General features: G+C 37.6%; 1 protein-coding gene across 1 annotated transcript; it reads left to right on the forward strand.

Moving 5' to 3' along the window:
* The first annotated feature begins 1,971 nt into the window (after positions 1 to 1,971).
* LOC125780330 (uncharacterized) lies at positions 1,972 to 24,388 on the forward strand. The gene is given in 6 exon segments (XM_049462460.1): positions 1,972 to 3,780; positions 3,782 to 4,004; positions 14,004 to 15,652; positions 15,890 to 16,366; positions 20,683 to 23,450; positions 23,519 to 24,388. Coding segments are annotated over 5 exon segments (6,882 nt in total). The 3' UTR covers positions 23,407 to 23,450; positions 23,519 to 24,388.

Raw genomic sequence — 24,388 nt, forward strand, 5'->3', positions numbered from 1 at the left:
GATCGATCTGGTTGGTGGTTTTTCGATCCGGAGACTGCCAGGTAGCTTGATGTATCTTCTTATGCTGGAATCTAGTACTACAGATAACCATATTTCGGGCCCCGGCGAAGTCGATCAGCCTCAACCCATTTGGGGATGTTTCCTCGTGGAGGCTGAATTTACCGACCGTAGTGCCAAAGATACCTTCTTTGCCCATCCTGGCGTTGAAGTCGCCAAGCACGATTTTGACATCGTGGCGGGGGCATCTCTCATAAGTGCGCTCCAAGCACTCATAAAAAGCATCTTTGGTCACATCGTCCTTCTCTTCCGTCGGGGCGTGGGCGCAAATCAGCGATATGTTGAAGAACCTCGCTTTGATGCGGATTGTGGCTAGACGTTCATTCTCCGGAGTGAATGATAGTACTCGGCGACGGAGTCTCTCTCCCACCACGAATCCAACACCAAACTTGCGCTCCTTTATATGGCCACTGTAGTAAATGTCACAAGGACCTACTCGTCTCTGTCCTTGTCCCGTCCATCGCATTTCTTGGACGGCGGTGATGTCAGCCTTTATCTTTACGAGGACATCTACCAGCTGGGCAGCGGCACCTTCCCAATTAAGGGACCGGACATTCCAGGTGCATGCCCTCAAATCATAGTCCTTATTTCGTTTGCCATGGTCGTCATCAAAAGGGGGGTCTCTCATCCGAGGCTGTGTTTGCTTTTTCATTGGGGGTGTTTTTTTACGTGGCGGGTCCCAAACCCAGCGCACAACCCTATGCAGGGGATGTTTCGCCTTCTCACGTTAGCTCGCCTTCAAACGGATGTTCTTAGGCGACGCAGAGGATACTTGGTCAAAGACCGGAAGTCGTGAGCTGCTTGAGTCATATGTAAAAGAATCGGTTCTGGCCACTCCCAAGTGAATGGCGATCAGAGAACTTTCCTCACTTGCGTGAACTTCTACACATGACTCCATCCTCCAAGAGAGTATTCAGACGAATAAAAATAGAGAACAAATTGCAAAAGCGCATATGGCTGATCTCCTGAAATTTTGATTTTAAAAATAAATATTTGCTAAAAATAACATTTATTGCGAAACAACCTTTGCTAGTTAACTTATAACATTCTTGCTTTATATCTCGAATATTTGTATTATATCAAAATCATTAATTATTAGCGATTTCAACGCCGGTTAATGTAGCTTTAGCACGTTCACGGCAACTTTTTAAAAAGTTTTTAACCACAAATGTTCAAATTTATTGTTATACACTACTTTAGTGGCCTGGCTAAAGATTTAGTCAGCTTAAGAAAGAGTAAATTCTTTTGGAAAAAGTTTGGGTTTCTTTTATAACTAGAACAACAAACAAATTATCGCACAAGGGCGAATGTTAAGTGTGTTTGCGGTTTCACAAATATTTTTCTTGACAAGGAATCAAAATACGATTTAAGTTTCTTAAAGCTTACAAATTCGATATTATATTTTAGTATTTCAGTAAGTGTAAGTTAGTTGGTCTGCAAGCCCGATTTGTTGTGGAGAAACATAAAAACAATAACTGCAAATTAATAAATATGAACAAACTAAAAGTACGCAATTTGTGTGTAATACTCGCCTATATACTAAGTCAACTGATCATAAACAAAAAATTTCTGTTGGCGCAAAATACCGAAATGGAGTTAATCAAAACTACTTTTGAACCAGTCTTCCCTTGGGTCCACGATTGCTATAACAATGGGGAGACTATTTGTAGGTGCTATAATGATGGTGGTTTTGGTTGTACAATTTTAGACGGACTCAATGATATTGAAATCGATTTTAATTCAAACTTACGGAATCTGTTTATATTGTGTTCCATAGACACAAAACCTAATATCGATTATCAACTCGAGCGCATATTTCAGCCAATTTTACCCCTTTATTTCAAAGTGAAAGATTGCAAAGATTTTATACATGAAATCTATATGAATGACAAAGTGCGGGCAATTCTAATAAGAATGCGTGAGCTGAATAAAGTAATACTAGTCTATAACACTGACCTTGCTGCAGAACCAACGGAATATATTGCTCGATGCAACAATGTTCTTCACCTTCAATTGATTATTAAATCAAATCGTAATGAAATCCAGGAAGAAGATATTATAAGCATACCAACTGACATACTTTATAAGCATAATCAACTGGAAACACTTACGCTTAGCGTACAAGGTCTAACAAACCAGTACTTATCGCTGCAAAACTTGACGCAAACATTCTTTAAAAACTTCACTGCGCTCAGACAGCTTGACTTAGCCGGAAATAATATAAAAATGTTGGACGCAAATATCTTCGCAGCACTAACAAAATTGAATTGTCTGAATTTGAGCCGTAATGAAATCCGTGAATTGCCCGAAAGTCTGTTTGCAAATCAGCGTGAACTTCTCATACTGGATCTGAGTCACAATTCATTGATATATTTAACGCCACATCTTTTCGATCAAACTCCTTGGCTATGGCAGTTGAAACTTGGTGGCAATCAACTGCACGACACCACAAATATTATGGAAAATCTGAAACCGTTGCATTATCTTCATAGGCTAGACGTAAGCCAAAACCAACTGCAAACTATTTGGAGCACCGAGACTGCCGTCAATAGAACGCCAAGTTTACTGACAAATTTTCTATACAGCTATAAGGGCATGACTTTGGATTTAGCTGACGGACTTAAATATATTATCAAGGTGCAACCAGAAATTTACGAAGGTGGCAAGATTAACTCAACAGTAATCAATTTAAGTGGCAATCGTCTGCGCGAAATCACTTTGGATTGGCTTGTAGCAGCGAGCATTTCATGCCCTTTTGAAATAAACCTAGAGCACAATCTGATTGAAAACATTTTTGCTTTACAAAATTTCTTCAGTGCAACTGCCGATTGCGCTCCCGAAATCAAAATGACCGGTAATCCGATCGTGTGCGATTGTAAATTTGCTTGGGTTTACAGTGAAAACTATCGTTCGCTGTTCAATGGTTTGCAGTGCATTCAGACGTCAACCAAACTAGTAAAAGATCTGGCGCAGCTGGAACGTAAAGAACTGTGTGCTTGGAAACCAGTAATGTGCCCCAGCGAATGCAATTGTTACACACAATTTGAATTCCTGCACATCAGTTGCAAGGGTGCGCAACATATCGAACAGCTCCCACGTCCCGAGCAAGTTGGGCTCAAGAGCTCGGTACTCGATATTAGCAATAACAATTATATTGTATTGCCGCTAAACACCACTTTCGGCTATGGTAACGTTTCGCAACTCAACGCGTCGTCCAATAAAATCACAAGCATAAATATCAGTCAACTGCCAACCAATTTGACGGTTTTGGATCTACGAAATAATCGCTTAAATTCCTTAAATGATGAATTTTTACGTACATATCTCAATGAGAGTACAAAACTACAATTTCTCTATCTAAGTGAAAATCCTTGGTTTTGCGACTGTTCCACGCTGCAACTGCTGCACACCATACGAACACATCGGACACGCATACCTGATGCCGACCAATTACTCTGTGTTAATCTGCCGAACGATACATTCCTAATTGCAAATATGAGAGAATTGTGCCCAGCTTCTGTTAATGTTGAATATTATCAGGACTTGAATACAACTCTCATTAGTGTATTGTTAACCATTATTATTTCACTTGGCATTATCGCACTCTTCTATAAATATAAATTAGAAGTGAAAGTCTGGTTATATAATCACAACATATTGAGATCATGCATTCGCGAATGTGAGCTGGATAAGCATAAAATATTCGATGCCTTTATTTCATATGCTCACCAGGATGCAGACTTCGTCAACCATACATTACTGCCGCAACTCGAACAGTGCGAACCACCATTTCGTGCATGCACGCACGAACGCAATTGGCTGGCTGGCGCTTATATACCTGAACAAATCATGGAATCGGTGGAACAGTCGCGTCGGACAATCATTGTGCTCTCGCAGCACTTCATCGAGTCGGATTGGGCGCGCATGGAGTTTCGCACAGCGCATCAGTGCTCGTTGAACGAGGGTCGTGCGCGCATAATAATGATTAAATATGGAGAAATCTCAAAAAGTGAGCTATTGGACAGAGAGCTAAAGGCATATTTGGATATGAATACGTATCTCGATTGGCACGATGTCAGATTTTGGGACAAATTACGCTACGCCATGCCACACAAAGTTGGTAGAGAGAGGAATTCCGATATGCTAAAAATTAACGGCAGAATGTATGTTATGGGACAAGTTGAAATGAATCGTTTGGGTGAGGAAATTGTTTAAATTTGTCACAGTTGGTTTGTGGTCAAGCAGTTGGTTGCAGAATGGTAAGATTTTTCACAAATACATTTACATATATTTATGAAAATACAAATATATTACAACTAATTGCAGTTACTTCATCAATATTAAAAATGTCGCTACTAAGAGAAAGATGGAGGTAATCTTGGCCAACGCTTGCCAAGCAGTGGTGATCGCACAAACTCTTCAATCCCATTTTATTATATCTCAAGTAACTAATTAATAATTTTTCCTGTAAAATTAATTAAAAAATACACACCGATATCTGTTAATATATGTATTTTAACTAACATAATTTACTTAAATATTTCAACAAGAAAGAAAGCGTAAGTTCTCGAAAGGCGCAGTGCTTAGATGCACTGAGGAATGGTACTGTCCGGTGCTGACATGTGACATGACAAGTAATGAGGTTGCATAAAATTCCATCTAATTCAAAACAAACAACGATGATACAGACGTTTGTTCTTACTGTGAACCATCTGAGGTGATGGAACTATTTCGATCTTTGTATTAGCGCCTTTTTATACAATTGCGACTTGTTGCTACGGAATATAACAGTTTTGTTCACCTAACGGTTGAATGTGTCACCTAAAATTAATCGAGTTAGATATAGGGTTCTAAGTATTATATATAAATAGTCAGTCCCTTCCGTACGACCATACATGCTGTAACTTGATTACAAATGAAGATGTCTTGATGAAAATACACATGTTCCTTGGCAAGAAAGTAAGGCGGAGTGGGCGTAATCGGACTACTGCGACGCTCAAAAAACGCTATTAAAGGAAAACATATAAAGGATCTTAACTAATTACAAAACTAAGATATAGAACTGTATAGAAGATTACAGTAGTAGGAGTTACCTGTGATCTAAAAATTTTGAAAAAGTGGGCTTGGCCGACTTTGCTTTAATGTACATAGAAAGCTCTATGGGAACCGGGTAAAAACTCGGGGGATGAGGATGACACCGGCCACTTTTAGGTGAAACCACATATCTTGGGACCCAATTGACCGATTTTAACCAAATTCAAGATATAACATTATTCGAATTCTTATGTACTATAAAAATTGAGCAAAATCGGCAAAAACCACACCTACTTCACATATAGCACAATTTTAAATTCCATTTGATTCTTTCACTTTCCAGTGCACACATCAAAAAAAATTAAAGTAACAGGATATAGCTATGATGGAATAATGGCTTTAGAAAATGCCACTTTATTATCAAAAATTTTCCAAGTCGAACTAAAACTGTTATTCAACCCCTAGGTGCCGAATATGTGGACCAGTACCTATATTTGACTTTTGACCGAAAATATTGGTCAATGCGTAAGATAAACAATTGAAATCCTTCCTAAAAACAGAATCCCCGTGTATCAGAAATGGATTAAATCGGGTAAATACTTCCCTGAGCCACCATATCCCTAATATGAGCCCTTTAAAGCACAAGTGGTATAACTCCATTTTTTTTTGAGTTAGCTATGGTACTGTATTGAGGAAAATGTGTTCTATTTAATGCAATAACGTGGTAGCTTCTAGTTCCCATAGCAACCTCATAAAAAGCAGAAATTAACTACTAGTGCAGTGAATGCTGCCGCCTATTCGTTGACAGCACAAGTGGTATAATTGACAAATTCACCATTCGTGCAGTGAATTTCATGGGAGAAAGACTTATTCTCAGTGTTTTTTTTGTAATAATTTCTTTAGATGGACTCAGGTGAAGGTAACAGTAGTGAAATTAAGAATTAAGTGTTAAGCTGAAAAATGGCAAAATCTCTTCATTCGTTTGTTGTTGTTGTAAAACCCAATTTGGTGCTTAATCGAAAATGCTAATTCATGTCGTAATGTTTATACTTTTTCAAATAATTGCACGTAAACTTTGGTTTCAGCCGTTGATGATCCCGGTTCCATAGAGGACAATGAAGCAGCTGCTGATGTGGAAGGGAGACCCAGTACTCATGAAAGTGGTGAAGCAGAGGAAAATGCAGAAGGAAGGCCAAAGAGAGCCCGGAAAAGGCAGAGAAAGGAATGGAAGCGAGAAGAAAGGAAAAGGAAGCGAAATTCGGGAGACTCTTACGTCACTAGAAAGGGAAAGCCAATTCCAGAGAAGCAATTTAGCAATCTTGATTGCAAATGCACCAAAAAGTGTTTTAACAAAATAACAGAAGAAGAACGAAAAAAATATTCGAAGCATTTTGGAAAATAGGGAGATTCTCTGCCCAAAATGCATTCATTTGTGATCTTTTGAAACCAATATTGCCGGTACGTCGCTTTGGAGAAGGTCAAAGGCCTGGTAACAAAACCTCCGATGAACAAATGGCACAAGTAAGAGCCCATATTTCAGCTTTTCCTTCATAGGAATCTCACTACACAAGAAAACACAACCCAAATAGGAAATATTTAGCCGAGAACTTAAATATACGACTTATGTACAATCGGTACAAGGAGCACGTTGAAAGCCAAGGGCTTCAGCCTGTTAGGGAGCATATATATCGAAGAACTTTTAATAACGAGTTCAATCTACAATTTCACGTCCCACATAAAGACACTTGCGTCAAGTGTGATATTAAGTAAAATACTCAACAGATGAAGAAGAAAAGAGAAAGCTCAAGCAGGACCATGAACTTCATTTACGGAAGGCAGAACAAGCTCGCTATTCCATGAAGGCGGATGCTGAAAAAAGATCTCAAATGACAGCTACTATGCATTCTCTTTTGATTTGGAGAAGTCCCTGCCTTTCCCGAAATTGGTGTGTCAACAGGCCTACTATACACGTAATATGTACGTATACAATTTAGGTTGCCATGAACTTTCAACGAAAATGGGGTTCATATATTGTTGGGACGAAGTAAATGGTTCTAAAAGTTCACAAGAAATTTCATCGTGTTTAATTAAACACATAAAATTTAGAGCGACAGCAGCCAAACATGTGGTTATGTATAGCGACAAATTCACAGGTCAAAACCGTAACTGGAAAATCGCTATGGCGTTGATGAAATATGTCCAAAGTCCAGACAATAATGTAGAAAAAATGGACCAAAAGTTCATGCAAAGTGGACATTCATTCCTCCCCAATGACTGTGACTATGCATCTATTGAAAATTTTGGTAAGTCGCAACAAATATTTACACCAGACGACTGGTATAGAACTATTGCGTTGTCAAGGAAAAAGAATGCATTTCATGTGACAGTTATGACGATCGATAATTTTTTGTCAGTCGAAAACATCCAAAAAAAAAACACCAAAAGAAAAAAAGACTGTGAAGGCCAACCTGTATCGTGGCTGAAAATGCAATGGATACGCTACACTAAAAACCTTTTTAACCCTAACTTGGGCACCAACGTTTTACTACGATTTCGAGCACTATTTACATTTGTAAATACTTACATTTTTATATGTTATTTTAAAGAGAAGTTGATATTCCGTAAAAATCTAATAATTAGAGAGAGAAAGAGAGTAACTTTTAAGAATAATATTTGTCTTGCTGGACCGAAAATGTGAAAATAATAGCTATTTTAAAAATCGAATATCTACATATGTAAATAGTGACCAAGTTAGGGTTAAGGAAACTTTATCTGAAGATATGCCGTTTTCAACATTGGATTTCAAGCCAGCAGGAAAAAAAGGACGACCGGTTAATGTTTGCATCATTGATCAGGGTAAGCTGTACACAAGAGCTCGGCCTATTTCAAAAGAAAAAAGGAAAGATATGATGGACTTGCTGCCATACATCCCTCCAGTACACCACAATTATTTCGAGGGGCTTGTTACTAGTGAGACTGCTGAAGATGTTGGCCCACTTCAGGAAGAATTTCAAGAAAGTGACGATGAATAAAAAAATATATTTTCACTTATTATATTGTCAATAATGAAATAAATTTAAGTTTTATTGATAATACATGAAAAATTACATGAGAAAACGAAACAGATTTCAAACTATTTATAAGTTAAATGAAATCTTAAAACCATTTACAGCACAAATGGTATAATTAATTTTCGGTACTCGATAAAACAAGAGTTAATGGACAAAAAGTTTCAAAACATCAATTTAAGTTAAATAAGAACTTTTTCTGAAGTTTTATTGAAAAAAGTAGTCCAAAAGTTCAATATTGATTTTTATATACAACTTTTAGCAAACCCTTTAATATCTCGACAGAAGAAAAAGTGGAGTTATACCACTTGTGCTTCATATAAAGATTTCACTTCTGGGTGACGCTGTACCATCATGTAACTAATATCAGGATTTTCGAACATCCAGCTAACTTTACTCCATATGACTGGTGATTGTATGTGAGGTCCTTTAGGTAATCCAGGTAACGACGTAACATGTCCCCGAGCATGCACGCGACGGTGGCAAAAGCTAACAAGCAAGGAAGGGCTAAGTTCGGGTGCAACCAAACATTTTATACTCTTGCAACTTGCAATTGGGGATGTAATGCAGGTTGACTCCAAGCTGATGTATTCTGGGTAATGTTAAAAGACCTGCGCCCTTCACGGTCTTTCAACTCCTGGACGAAATTTGGCTTGTGAGCAGGAATAACTGTTTTTTATTTTATGGAACCCTGGGCTGGTGGCGATGGCATTCTGGCATCATCAGAAATGTATGATGGGTTAATGTCGCAATCGCGCGTTAAAACTCTAGAAGGCCTCAGAGAACGTTTGGTAAAATGCAGCAACAGGACCAAGATCTCAGTAAGAGTATTCTCATCAGGCATTAGAATGGAGGAAGCTGGTGCAATCCCGGGGGCAGGTGAAGTGATGAAAGGTGCAGTCTTCACACGTGCGGAATCGCCAGCACTAGCACAGGAACCTCTGATGGAATTATGAAAGACTCTATTATGGGCAGAAGTAGAGCAACTCTCGCGAGAAAGCTGAAGTCAGACCGCCGCTTGACGTCCAAAATTGTAGAACGCTATGTTAATAAGCGTGCTGAGGAGCATGCTAAGCCACTCAAGTAGACCAAGAAGGTGATGAGCCGAGAGCGAAACCGATATTCAGGACCGCACGCGAACAAAGTTGAACCAGCGGTTAAGCGGCAAAGGTCGCATGAGGGAGAAAACTCCTTTGATAAAAAAAATCCCCGAACAGGAGCTGCGACAACCTTTAGCGAAATCCCTTGAAACTTGGAGTGTTCGATAGGAACAGGCAAGAAGGTGCCATCCCCTACGAGCAATGGAAGAAGGTATTGGAATTAATTCTTCCTGAAGGTGGACCCAAAATGTAAGAGTACCGGATGGCACCATGGGCTTCATAAGCTAATTAGATGTGCCGATGAAAGATATAACGAGACAATTTCTCAGGTGGAGGAAATATGGACGAGAGCCACTTCGCCCTAGGGCTCGCGTCTGGTTGCCAGCCGAATCTTCCTCTACGAGTGATATTAAGTAAATCCTCAGGTATTGTAACCTCTCACTATCCACGAAAGACTGGCGGGTAATAAGACTGGAGAAAACCGAGGAACCATATCATTGGTTCCAACGCCAACTCGCCACATTCAATCTGGGGTAGCTCTGATGCTAATTATATTGTAGAAGTGAGTTTTTTCTTTGATTTCATTGTTAGCGAAAATCTTTTCATCTGTAATAGAGGAAACTGTCCTCTAAGAGTGGGTCAACAATACGTCCTCTGCGGGGATATCTCTCGGAGTGCTGCTTGACGACTGTACGCCTTTTGTCGACCTTCTGTATGAACGACTCTTGACGTCAATTCGTTTAAACCGTTCAATTTCTCCTCGTTCTTACTTAAAACTTTGGAGGGACTGATAAACTGGTACATAAGGAGGCGCATTCCGAGAGACTATCTATCAGGAGCGCAACATGCTTATCTTAAAGACAAGTCAGTGAATACTGCCCTGCAGGAAGTTGGAATAATGCCTGAGTATCCTACTTCGATTTTATGGAAAAACAATATTTGTATCTTTAATTTCTATTCATTATATACATCGATATCTTTGACAAAGTTTGTACAATTTACAAAGGAAACATCTTGATTGTCTAGGTATTTAAAAGAATTTGTTCTACTTCATTATGTTCCTTTTTGTTAAGTTCAGAATACATGGCAATCTTACCTTTTTTGAAATGTTTAATTATAATATTAATAACGTAATGGGCGTTAATATCTCTTATATCAATAAAAACGCGGCAAATGGCAAACGAAATAAGGTCTACGATTTTAGGGCATACACCTGGAATGTCCGGTTTCTTAAATGCGAAGGTGCCGCTGCTCAAATGGTTGATGTGGCATTTACTACAGTGGCCATATAAAGCCCCGCCACGATATCAAAATCGTGTTGGTGACTTTAACGCTAGGGTGGGCAAAGAAGCTATCTTTGGCACTATGGTCGGTAAGTTCAGCCTCCACGAGGAAACATCCCCAAATGGGTTGAGGCTGATCGACTTTGCCGGGGGCCGAAATGAGTTATCTGTATTACTAAAGTCCAGCATAAGAAAAGTCAACAAGCCACCTGGCTGGCTCCGGATCGAAAAACCACCGACCAGATCGATAATGTTGTGATAGGCGGAGGACACGTCTCCAGTGTTTTAGATGTCCGTGCGCTCCGAGGTCCTAACATCGACTCAGATCTTGTTGCAGCAAAGATACACACCCGCCTCTGTGCTGCAAAAAGCGCACATCAAAAAACACAAGGAAGGTTCGTCGTCAAGAAGCTGCAATCACAACTGACAGCAGAACAATTTTCTACTCGACTTGAACTCTTGCTCTCTGAGCGCACTCGTCAACAACTTGGTATAAGGGAACTGTGGGACGGCATTTCAAACTCCTTACGTACAGCTGCAACTGAAACCATTGGAAAAGAACAGCTTTAACGACGAGGAGTGCCGTGTCGCAACGGAGAGGAAACAGACTGACTACCTCACAACGTTACGATCGACTACAAAACGTGCGGGATGGGATAGATACCGAGAGTTGAAGAGGGAAGCGAGAGGCATTTGCAGAAAGAAAAAGAATAAGGCCGAAATGGGTGAGTATGAAGAGCTTGATAAGCTGGCCGACAAGGGTAATGCTCGAAAATTTCACGAAAAAATTCAGTGGCTAACAGAAGGTTTCAACACCGGAGCATACTCTTGTAGAACCCCCAAAGGTGATCTAATCACCGAAGCACCGATGAACGCTTTTGGGTTTTGGTGGTCATCTAGTGGCTTCATTCTCCGAAATGTTTACTTCTGTTGTTTACTTCTTTTTCTTCGCCATTGCCAATTTCCATCAGATTTGAATTATTGGATACACGACATTGTACTTGGGTTGTAATCAACCCTCATATGAACTTTTAGTTTGTCTCGGTAAATTTGGCTGTATTTTGTTCGTAAAATTGTTGTACCCGTAATCGTAATTATTCCGATTGTTGTAATTGTTTCGATTAATGTTTGTACTGCGTATGTACTATAATTGTTGTTCCCACTTTGTTGTCTATTTGCTTGTTTATTATCGATATTGTTTTGTCTATTATGTTCATAAAATCTATAATTTTTCTTGTAACCTTCGTGATTTGCTCTGTTTTTATCGACATATTTTTGAGGTCTAAAATCCATCGCTCTTTTGTCTTGCAGCACTTTTAATTTTGAATACTTTATGATAATATCATTGAATGTTTCGTTCTGTTATATGTGCTCTTATAGGCCCATCGATTTTCTCTAATTATATGTCGACTAGGTCCCTATCTACATTTTAGGGTTTGTAAATGCCCATTTCGGATTTAGATTTTTCAAAAACTTCAAATAGTTTATCGCATGCCTCTGCGTAAGTTTTCCTTGGACGAGATCATTGTAAAATTTTCGCGTTAATGATTTCCCAAGATGAGTTGTCCTCCAATTCTCTCGTCCTTTTTCCAGCACTGCCCAGTACGAGATGTGTTCAAAAAGTATCGCGAATTTTGAATTTTCGCAGGTTACGTATATTCGAATTTCGAATTTTTTGTGGCGTTATGTTGGTACTCATGTCTCTCACTCGGTCATTTGTTCATTTAATTGTTGACAGCTGCTTTGCTTGCACGTGTTTTGGATCACCTTCGATTTTTACCTATCAAAAAAAATCTCATGGGGATTACTTTGAAGGGGACAAAATAGATATTCATGAATAAATAAATAATTTTTGAAAAAACACAAAATTCGCGATACTTTTTGAACACACCTCGTATTTTATAATTTTGTTATAATATTGGTGAAATGTTGGATTAGTCCTTGGTCCGTGCCGTAGAGAAATGTTAGTTTCGACAGCTCTGATGAACGCTTTTGGGTTTTGGTGGTCATCTAGTGGCTTCATTCTGCGAAATTTGCCAATTTAAACTGTTTGCACTTTCGTTTGATCTATTTTTTCCGCTAATTTCATTTCGGTTTGATTCCTATGACCTTCTGATCAAAGACGACCCGACTGCGCCAGTTATTTGGTTGATATTTAAAAAAGTTTTTATTTCGAATTAAATAAGCTAGTTTTATAAAAATGGTCGTTGCCAAGAAAAGAGAAGTGGTCGCGGTGCCATCGTTTTATAGAAAAAGAGCCATTGCAAAAAGATTTTATCTTATGTTATTATGCATAGACTAAGCAATATAATTATGGTGCGTTTAAGTCGTTGCACTTACATCGAGATAATTTATTCGTCTAATAATTATGGTGGCTTACATTGTAAGATGTAACTCGGGCGCCTCGTCATCCTGATCATTCGTATATGTATAATCCTATATATATCGCTTAGTTTTAGGTAAAACGTACAACCGTTAGGTGAACAAAACTATCATACTCTCTAGCAACATATTGCGAGAGTATTCAGACGAATAAAAATAGAGAACAAATTGCAAAAGCGCATATGGCTGATCTCCTGAAATCTTGATTTTAAAAATAAATATTTGCTAAAAATAACATTTATTGCAAAACAACGTTTGCTAGTTAACTTATAACATTCTTGCTTTATATCTCGAATATTTGTACTATATAAAAATCATTAATTATTAGCGATTTCAACGCCGGTTAATGTAGCTTTAGCGCGTTCACGGCAACTTTTTAAAAAGTTTTTAACCACAAATGTTCAAATTTATTGTTATACACTACTTTAGTGGCCTGGCAAAAGATTTAGCCAGCTTACGAAAGAGTAAATTCTTTTGGAAAAAGTTTGGGTTTCTTTTATTACTAGAACAACAAACAAATTATCGCACAATGGCGAGTGCTAAGAGAGTTTGCGGTTTTCACAAATATTTTTCTTGATAAGGAATTAAAACACGATTTAAGTTTCTTAAAGCGTACCAGTTCGGTATTATATTTCAGTATTTCAGTAAGTGTAAGTTAGTTGGTCTGCAAGCCCGATTTGTTGTGGAGAAATATAAAAACAATAACAGCTAATTAATAAAAATGAACAAACTAAAAGTACGCAATTTGTGTGTAATACTCGCCTATATACTAAGTCAACTGATCATAAACAAAAAATTTCTGTTGGCGCAAAATACCGAAATGGAGTTAATCAAAACTACTGTTGAACCAGTCTCCACTTGGCCCCCCGATTGCTACAGCGATGGGAAGTCTATTTCTTTTTGCTATCGCGAAAATTTTCAATGTGCTATTGTCGACGGACTCAATTATATTTTCATCAGTTTTAATTCAAACTTGCGGAGACTGCATGTATTGTGTTGGAAAGGCACAGAAACTAATATCGATTATCTACTCCATCGCAAATTTTACTCAATTTTACTTAAAACCCGTTTCTTAAAAGTGATAAATTGCAAGAAATTTATTCACGAAATCTATAAGAATTACAAAGTACGGGAAATTCTAATAATAATGGATGAGTTGCATAAAGTAACACTAGTCTATAACTCCGATCTTACTGCAGAACTAAAAGGATTCATTGCTCCAACCGAGTATGTGGTTCACCTTCAATTGATTATTAAATCAAATCGTAATGAAATCCGAGAAGCAGATATTATAAGCATACACACTGATAAATTTCTTCAGCTGAACCTACTGGAAACACTTACGCTTAGAGTACAAGGTCTAAGAAATCAGTACTTATCGCTGCAAAACGTGACGCAAACATACTTTAAAAATTTCACTGCGCTCAGACAGCTTGCCTTAGCCGGGAATAATATGAGAACGTTGGATGCAAATATCTTTGCAGCGCTAACGCAATTGAATTGTCTGAATTTGAGCCGTAATGAAATCCGGGAATTACCCGAAAGTCTGTTTGCATATCAGCGTCAACTTCTCGTACTGGATCTGAGTCACAATTTATTGGAATATTTACCGCCACACCTTTTCGATGACACTCCTTGGCTATGGCAGTTGATACTTGGTGGCAATCAACTGCACGACACCACAAATATTATGGAAACTCTGAAACCACTGCGTTATCTACATAGGCTAGATGTGAGCCAGAATCACCTGCAAACTATTTGGAGCACTGAGACTGCCTTCAATAGAACGCTAAGGCTATTGACAAATTTTCTATACAGATATAAGGGCATGACTTTGGATTTAGCTGACGGTCTTAAATATATTATCAAGGTGCAACCAGAAATTTACGAAGGTGGCAAGATTAACTCAACAGTAATCAATTTAAGTGGCAATCGTCTGCGCGAATTCGCTTTGGATTGGCTTGTAGCAGCGAACATTTCATGCCCTTTTGAAATAAACCTAGAGCACAATCGGATTGAAAACATTTTTGCTTTACAAAATTTCTTCAATGCAGCTGCCGATTGTGCACCCGAAATCAAAATAACTGCTAATCCGATCCTGTGCGATTGTAAATTTGCTTGGATTTACAGTGAAAACTATCTTTCGCTGTTTAATGGTGCACAGTGCGTTCAGACGTCAACCAAACTAGTAAAAGATCTCGCGCAGTTGGAACATAAAGAACTGTGTGCTTGGGAACCAGTAATGTGTCCCACCGAATGCAATTGTTACACACAAATTGAATTCCTGCACATCAGTTGCAAGGGTGCGCAACATATCGAACAGCTCCCACGTCCCGAGCAAGTTGGGCTCAAGAGTTCGGTACTCGATATTAGCAATAACAATTTCATTGTATTGCCGTTAAACACCACCTTCGGCTATGGTAACGTCTCACAACTCAACGCGTCGTACAATAAAATCACGAGCATAAATATCAATCAACTGCCAACCAATTTGACGGTTTTGGATCTACGAAATAATCGCTTAAAATCTCTAAATGATGAATTTTTACGTACATACCTCAATGATAGCACAAAACTACAATTTCTCTATCTAAGTGAAAATCCTTGGTTTTGCAACTGTTCCACACTGCAACTGCTGTACACCATACGAACCCATCGGAAACGCATACCCGATGCCAACCAGTTACTCTGTGTTAATCAGCCGAACGATACACTCCTAATATCAAATGTGAGAGAATTGTGTTCAACTGCTGTTAATGTTGAATATTATCAGTACTTGAATACAACTCTGATTAGTGTAGGATTAACTATTATTATTTTGCTTTGCATTATCGCACTCTTCTATAAATATAAATTAGAAGTGAAAGTCTGGTTATATAATCACAACATATTGAGATTTTGCATTCGCGAATGTGAGCTGGATAAGCATAAAACATTCGATGCGTTTATTTCATATGCTCACCAGGATGCAGACTTCGTCAACCATACATTGCTGCCGCAACTCGAACAGTGCGAACCACCATTTCGTGTATGCACGCACGAACGCAATTGGCTGGCTGGCGCTTATATACCTGAACAAATCATCGAATCGGTGGAACAGTCGCGTCGGACGATCATTGTGCTCTCGCAGCACTTCATCGAGTCGGATTGGGCGCGCATGGAGTTTCGCACAGCGCATCAGTGCTCGTTGAACGAGGGTCGTGCGCGCATAATAATGATTAAATATGGAGAAATCTCGAAAAGTGAGTTACTGGATAGAGAACTAAAGGCATATTTGGATATGAATACATATCTGGATTGGCAAGACGTCAGATTTTGGGACAAATTACGTTACGCCATGCCACATAAGCTGGGTGTAGAGAGGAATACCGATATGCTAAAAATTAACGGCAGAATATATGTTATGGGACAAGTTGAGAAGAATCGTTTGGGTGACGAAATTGTTTAAATTTGTCATAGTTCGCTTGTGATAAAGCAATTGGCTGCAGGATGGTAAGATTTATAACAAATACATTTTTATATACATATATACATGAAATACAAATATGTTCCATTTAATTGCAGTTACTTAGTGAAATCTTCCGATTCTTCTGTGACACAAAGAGTTATTCGAAATGTCGCTACTAAGAGAAAGATGGAGATAATCTTGGCCAACCTACTTATCAAGCAATGATGATCGAACAAACTCTTCAATTCCATTTTATTATATTTCAAGTAACTACGTATATTTAAAGAAATTTCTTGTAAAATGAATTAAAAAATACACAATGATATCTGTTTATATATTTCTCCAAAACGTATTTACCTAAATAATTTAACTAGAAAGAAAGCGTAAGTTCGAGTGCAATGTGATATTTTACGAATAGTCTTGAAAGGTGCAATGAGGAATAGTGCTGTCAGGTGCTGACCAAAATTTAGGTAAAACAAGTAATGAGGGCACCTACTGAGGTAATGGAACTATTTGCTACTTCTTACATTTGTATAAAGTACCGTAACTAAATACAAAACTAATATATAGAACTGTATTTTGGCACAGGTGTAATCTCACTAATATGAGGTATCTAAGAACTAAATTTTTTGGAAAACTGGTCGCGGCCCCGATCTCTGTTTGCTTTAATGTACCGCCCACTTTGCGGTGACACCACTAATCTTGGGACTCAACTGACTGATTTCAATCAAAATCAAGATTCTTATGTACTATAAAAATGGGCGAAATCGGACAACAACCACGCCTACTTCACATATAAATACACATACATTTTAATTCCATTTTATTCTTTCACTTTCCAGTGTAATACACATAAACCGCAATTAAAGTAACAGGATAAAACTTCGCTAGAATAATGGCTTAAGGAGCTATAATAGTGTAACGCATGAAAAATTAGACGATTTTCGTGAATTTTTTTAAAAGAAAGTATTCTCTTTTAAGTCGCTCCATATACTTTCTGCCCTTCCTGATGGGATATCATTTATTTTTTAATTAATTTCACTTTCAAATAGGCGTTTCACACTTTCGTCTCTCAACTTATCAAGGATTGGCTTAATTTTAGGCTTACTTTTTTTAATTACGGCTGGTTCAATGGTTTTGCAAATAACTTTAGCATCATTGACCTATCAGATGTCGGCACAAATCCGATGACAGATTTTGGAATGTTTACTTTAATTATAATGCCTACACCATTGCGGTGATTTTTAGTTTGGTTGCCAGAGAAAAAGAACTTTGTATTTTGGGAAATAAATTCTCCACAATCTGGCCACCATGTTTCACTTATGCCAAGTAAACCGATTTGGTGGTTTCCCCTTGCCTTCTGAAGAGTTTACTGTTTTCCATCGTTACACATTTATATAGCGAACCGCTCGATATAAGTACTCGTATAGACGTCCGCTTTCAGCCGTACTTATAGTCACAGACGCTGATATATTGTGGATTGCTTTTATCTTCGATATTCACCAGCGACCTTACCGGCGTGGGTGGCCCTACTGGAAGCTACGCTACCGCCAGCATCGCTCGTTGGATCATCACGTCAAAATAGCAAATCCCCGACGGGGTATAAGTACAAACATACATATGTATATTATTTCCTGGGCACATTTGTCTGTATATTTACGAAAGCAAATACGAGCTATATAAGGGACGCATCTTTTCGCATCTCCGTTGTCACGGGCAACCAATGGCCGAAGCTCACGTTGTGTCAAAGAGTTAATATATCGAAACACTGTCGCGACGACAAAGCCTCACAACATTGTGTTGTTGGTAGAAAATCGGAGCTGTGCCGAAAAACTCAAACGAAGGAACGCCGATCGTCACTGCTTCCCTTGCCGCTGTAACAGCTTCGCCTATAAATGTGCATAAATATGTATGTATGTATATGTATGAGCGTAAATACAAATTGACGCAGATTTTTGCGAGTCACGGAAAAATATTTTAGAATTGACAAATATTATAAATCGACAACAGCTATGTTGCCACTTTTCCACTTCTTTCTTAGAACAAAATCCCGAAAGTTGTTCAAATTATGATTTTTAGCTTTTGCCATCGTCGCGAAAAGACGCTTGTTGGCAAAGGCAAGCGCGGGGAGATGCTACGGCGTTTTTTGTTTTATGAATGAAGCGATGTCGCTTGTGGAATATGCGCCTGCGTTTATGAATGAAATCGTTTTTGTTGTCAAATTTACTACAGATGCTTCTGGTATTTGAGACAAGTGTTGTTTTTGTAGAACAATCTTTCAATTTTTTGTTGATGGCATATTTACGTGTGTACGCATATGTATGTATGTTTGTATGCTTGTGCATTATTTGTTCGGCAATGTATACAAATATATGTATGTACATATAAGCTTATATGAATGCATCAACACGCAATTTTACATATGCATATGTATATTGATAAGTGATAACATCAAGACTTGAATTTCTGAACACATGCGTATACAATACATACATTCATATGAGCATTTGCAGAGACACACGATTAATATGATAGATGATCTATTTATAAATACTTACATACATATGTATATTGTTGTGATAAATATAATTTCTATTAGTAAGAAATATAATACAAAAATATTTATTAGTAGAGTATACTATATAAAAACCAAATAAAATTATTAAATATGCAAGTCCAAATTGACTATAAATATTACAATGCATGCATTCATACAAAATTATAATCATATCATAAAACGGCAAAACGAAATTCCTTACATTCGTACATTGCGTATGAAGGGAATTCCCTGGTTGAAAGCTAACACGAAGCTTGAAAACATGATAATGGTGTTAATGTTATTTCTCTTCATATACAGTGGTTGAGTATGTGAGAGAACTGTAAACAATGTTAATATTGTATTTCACAGCGTGAATTCTGTGGTTGTGAGGTGAATTCCGTACTTCAATTCTAACAAATGTTCGATATCGAACCTGCACCTTCTCTATGTTTTAAGTTCTCTGGCTAAACTTATTAGAGGGTGGGGCCTAGTCCACTTTTTCGAAACTTTTTTTCCACAGTTGCTAATTGCTACAGCGATGTCCTGAGTCTGATTTTATTACTTAATTAAGTGCTAAGATATGGCACTTTAAACGTTTTCCGTTAATGCCGATTTGTGGGCGTGGCAGTGGTCCAGTTACCCCCAGCTTCGAACTCGTACTTTTTTTGTACTTAAAAAACCGTATACCAAGCGTTGCGTCAAGCGACATCCTTTACACATAAATACTAAATTTTTGAAATATAATACTTAACTAATGTAAATGCATTAATTTTATATTAAATATTTGAATTAAAATGTTAAAGTTCAGTTTATATAAAATACTCACCCTAATAATACTGTTTTATATACTCACCATAATATTCTACCATAATATAAAGAAATGTATTGTACTTACCCCTTTTATTAAATACATACTTACGCGTCCTGGAATAAAGAATTCAATTGGTTAGAAGAGCAATCGCGATCGGTCAGTTATACTTTTCGGCGCAGGCAATTTAGTTTTCACACATTCTCAAGTGACTAATTTTTTTCAAAAAAGTTTGAGATTTTTCACCAAGTTTCATCGAAAATTTTACTCAAGTTGCAGCTTTCACGGACGGAAGGACGAACAGAGACATCCTGCCGGATCTCTATTATTCTCGTCATCCTGATTATTTTTGTATAACTCTATATCTATCTCGGTTAGTTTTAATTGTTACGTACAACCGTTAGGTGAACTAAACTATCATACTCTCTAGCAACATATTGCGAGAGTATTCAAACGAATAAAATTAGAGAACAAATTGCAAAAGCGCATATGGCTGATCTTCTGAAATTTTGATTTTAAAAATAAATATTTTCTAAAAATAACATTTATTGCGAAACGTCGTTAGCTAGTTAATTTATAACATTCACGATTTGTATCTCAAATATTTGTATTATATTGAAATCATTCTAATAAAATTCTATCTTAATTTTTAGCGATTTGACTGGTGTTTGATGTAGCTTTAAAGGGTCATGGCAACTTTTTAAAAACTTTTAACCAAAAATATCCACCTCCTTACGAGAGAGTAAATTCTTCTTATATTACTAGAGCAACAAACAAATTATCGCACAAGGGCGAGTGCATAGAGATAAGTGCTTGCTTGATAAGAAATTAAAGCACAATTTAAGGTTCTTAAAGCGTAGGAATTCGATATTTTATTTTAGTATTTCAGTAAGTGTAAGTGAGTTGGTCTGCAAGCCCGATTTATTGTGGAGGAAATATAAAAACAACAACAGCTAATTAATAAATATGAACAAACTAAAAGTACGCAATTTGTGTGTAATAATCGCCTACATACTAAGTCAACTGATCATAAACAACAAATTTCTGTTGGTGCACACTACCGAAGTGAAGTTAACCAAAACTTCTGTTGAACCATTCTTCACTTTACCCCCCGATTGCTATAACGATGAGGAGACTAATTGTGATTGTTCTGGAGAAAGCGATTGTAATTGTAATATTGACGACGGACTCAATTCTATTTACATCGACTTTTCTTTAAACTCGCTGAAACTTTTGGTATATTGTACCATGGCCACAGAAACTGATATCAATTTTCTACTCGAGCCCAAATTTCAGCCAACTTTCCGGTATTTCGATGTGTGTAATTGCGAGAATTTTATACACGGAACCAATATGAATGGCAAAGTGCGGGCAATTCTTATAAAAATACATGAGATGAAAAAAGTAATACTAGTCTACAACACTGACTTTGCTGCAGAACCAATGGAATATTATGGTCCAATCATGAATGTTCTTCACCTTCAATTGATTATTAAATCGAATCGTAATAAAATCCGGGAAACAGATATTATAATCATACCAAATGACAATCTTTATAAGCAGAATTTTCTGGAAACGTTTACGCTTAGCGTACAAGGCCTAAGAAACCAGTACATATCGCTGCAAAACTTGTCGCAAACATTCTTTAAAAACTTCACTGCGCTCAGACAGCTTGACTTAGCCGGCAATAATATGAGAATGCTGGAGGCCAACATCTTTACAGCGCAAACAAAATTGAATAGTCTGAACTTGAGCCGTAATGAAATTCGTGAATTGCCCGAAAATCTGTTTGCATATCAGCGGAGACTTTTCATACTGGATCTGAGTCATAATTCATTGACATATCTAACGCCACACCTTTTCGATCACACTCCTTTGCTATGGCAGTTGAAACTTGGTGGCAATCAAGTGCACGACACCACAAAAATTATGGAAAATCTGAAACCGTTGCATTATCTACATAGGCTAGACTTAAGCCAGAATCACCTGCAAACTATTTGGAGCACCGAGACTGCCGTCAATAGAAAGCCAAGGCTACTGACAAATTTTCTATACAGCTATAAAGGCATGACTTTGGCTTTAGCCGACGGTCTTAATTATATTAGCAAGTTGCAACCAGAAAATTACGAAGGTGGCGAGATTAATTTGACAGTAATCAATTTAAGTGGCAACCGTTTGCGCGAATTTACTTTTGATTGGCTTGTAGCAGCGAACATTTCATGCCCTTTTGAAATAAACCTAGAGCACAATCTGATTGAAAACATTTTTGCTTTACAAAATTTCTTCAGTGCAACTGCTGATTGTGTGCCCGAAATCAAAATATCTGGTAATCCGATCGTGTGTGATTGTAAATTTGCTTGGATTTACAGTGAAAACTATCGTTCGCTTTTCAATGGTGCACAGTGCGTTCAGACGTCAACCAAACTAGTAAAGGATCTCGCGCAGTTGGAACGTAAAGAACTGTGTGCTTGGGAACCAGTAATGTGCCCCAGCGAATGCAATTGTTACACACAATTTGAATTTCTGCACATCATTTGCAAGGGTGCGCAGCATATCGAAGAGCTCCCTCGCCCCGAGCAAGTTGGGCTCAAGAGTTCGGTACTCGATATAAGCAATAACAATTTCATTGCATTGCCGCTAAACACCACCTTCGGCTATGGTAACGTTTCACAACTCAACGCGTCGTACAATAAAATCACGAGCATAAATATCAGTCAACTGCCAACCAATTTGACGGTTTTGGATCTACGAAATAATCGCTTAAATTCTTTAAATGATGAATTTTTGCGGACATACCTCAATGACAGCACAAAACTACAGTTGCTCTATCTAAGTGAAAATCCTTGGTTTTGCAATTGTTCCACACTGCAACTGTTGTACACCATACGTACCCATCGAAACCGCTTACCTGATGCCGACCAGTTACTCTGTGTTAATAAGCCGAACGATACACTCCTAATAGAAAGTGTGGGAGAATTGTGTTCAACTCCTGTCACTGTTGAATATTATCAGGACTTGAATACAACTCTGATTGGTGTAGGGTTAACCATTATTATTTTTCTTTGCATTATATCACTTTTCTATAAATATAAATTAGAAGTGGAAGTCTGGTTATATAATCACAACATATTGAGATGTTGCATTCGCGAATGTGAGCTGGATAAGCATAAAACATTCGATGCGTTTATTTCATATGCACACCAGGATGCAGACTTCGTCAACCATACATTGCTGCCGCGACTCGAACAGTGCGAACCACCATTTCGTGTATGCACGCACGAACGCAATTGGCTGGCTGGTGCTTATATACCTGAACAAATCATCGAATCGGTGGAACAGTCGCGTCGCACGATCATTGTGGTCTCACAGCACTTCATCGAGTCGGATTGGGCACGCATGGAGTTTCGCACAGCGCATCAGTGCTCGCTGAACGAAGGTCGCGCGCGCATAATAATGATTAAATATGGAGAAATCTCGACAAGTGAGTTACTGGATAGAGAACTAAAGGCATATTTGGATATGAATACATATCTGGATTGGCAAGACGTAAGATTTTGGGACAAATTACGCTACGCCATGCCACATAAAGTGGGTGTAGAGAGGAATTCCGATATGCTAAAAATTAACGGCAGAATGTATGTTATGGGACAAGTTGAGATGAATCGTTTGGCTGACGACATTGTTTAAATTTGTCACTGTTGGTTTGTGGTCTAGCAATTGGTTGCAGAATGGTAAGATTTATAACAAATACATTTTTATATATATACATGATATACAAATATGTTCCATTTAATTGCAGTTATTACGTGAAATTCCGATTCTACTGTGACACAAAGAGTTATTCAAAATATTGCTACTAAGAGAATGGTGATAATCTTGGCCAACCCGCTTAACCAGCAGTGTTGATCGCACAAACTCTTCAATTCCATTTTATTATATTTCAAGTAACTATTTAATCAATTTTCCTGTAAAATTAATTAAAAATTACACAATGATATCTGTTTATATATACAAAAATAATTTACTTATGTAAATACTTAAACAAGAAAGAAAGCGTAAGTTCTCGAAAGGTGCAATGCTTAAATGCACTGAGGATTGCTACTGTCAGGTGCTGAAAAAATTTTACCTTGTCGGTAAGGATTCTTGGTGTATTCGCGCTCAGGAAATTTGATATGTATATTACAATTATTAAAGGGCGTGGCCACGTCCATTTTTTCAAAAATTTTTGCTTGCAGATGTCTACTGCTACTGCGATACCCTTTACTAGATTATAGTTTTATATCTTAATTTACTGCATGTTTATGGCAGTTTATAGTATTTCGGTTAATGGCGATTTGTGGACGTGGCGACTTAATACTATGTAGGCACTACTGCAAGAGTATAATAATCTTATTCGAAAAGGTTAAGTCTAGGAAAGTTTAGAGAAATTTATGTATGCTGACGTCTAAACAGTTTAATAGTTCGTGGAAATTGCGTGTCTTAAGTCTATTGAGCGTTGCCATTAGTTTAACATTTTAGTTCTAAATATTAAAATCTGGTTGTTTGAACAGTTTTTGAAATTTTTTTTGAAACCCTTTATGTTACCAATAAATATTCAAATCTGTTAAAAGAGTTGCCATCCATTAAGTATTAAATATTGTAGAAGTATTGTGTAATTGAAAAAAGTTAA

The sequence above is a fragment of the Bactrocera dorsalis genome, chromosome 1 (genome assembly GCF_023373825.1).
Source record: "Bactrocera dorsalis isolate Fly_Bdor chromosome 1, ASM2337382v1, whole genome shotgun sequence".
Taxonomy (NCBI): Eukaryota; Metazoa; Arthropoda; class Insecta; order Diptera; family Tephritidae; genus Bactrocera; species Bactrocera dorsalis.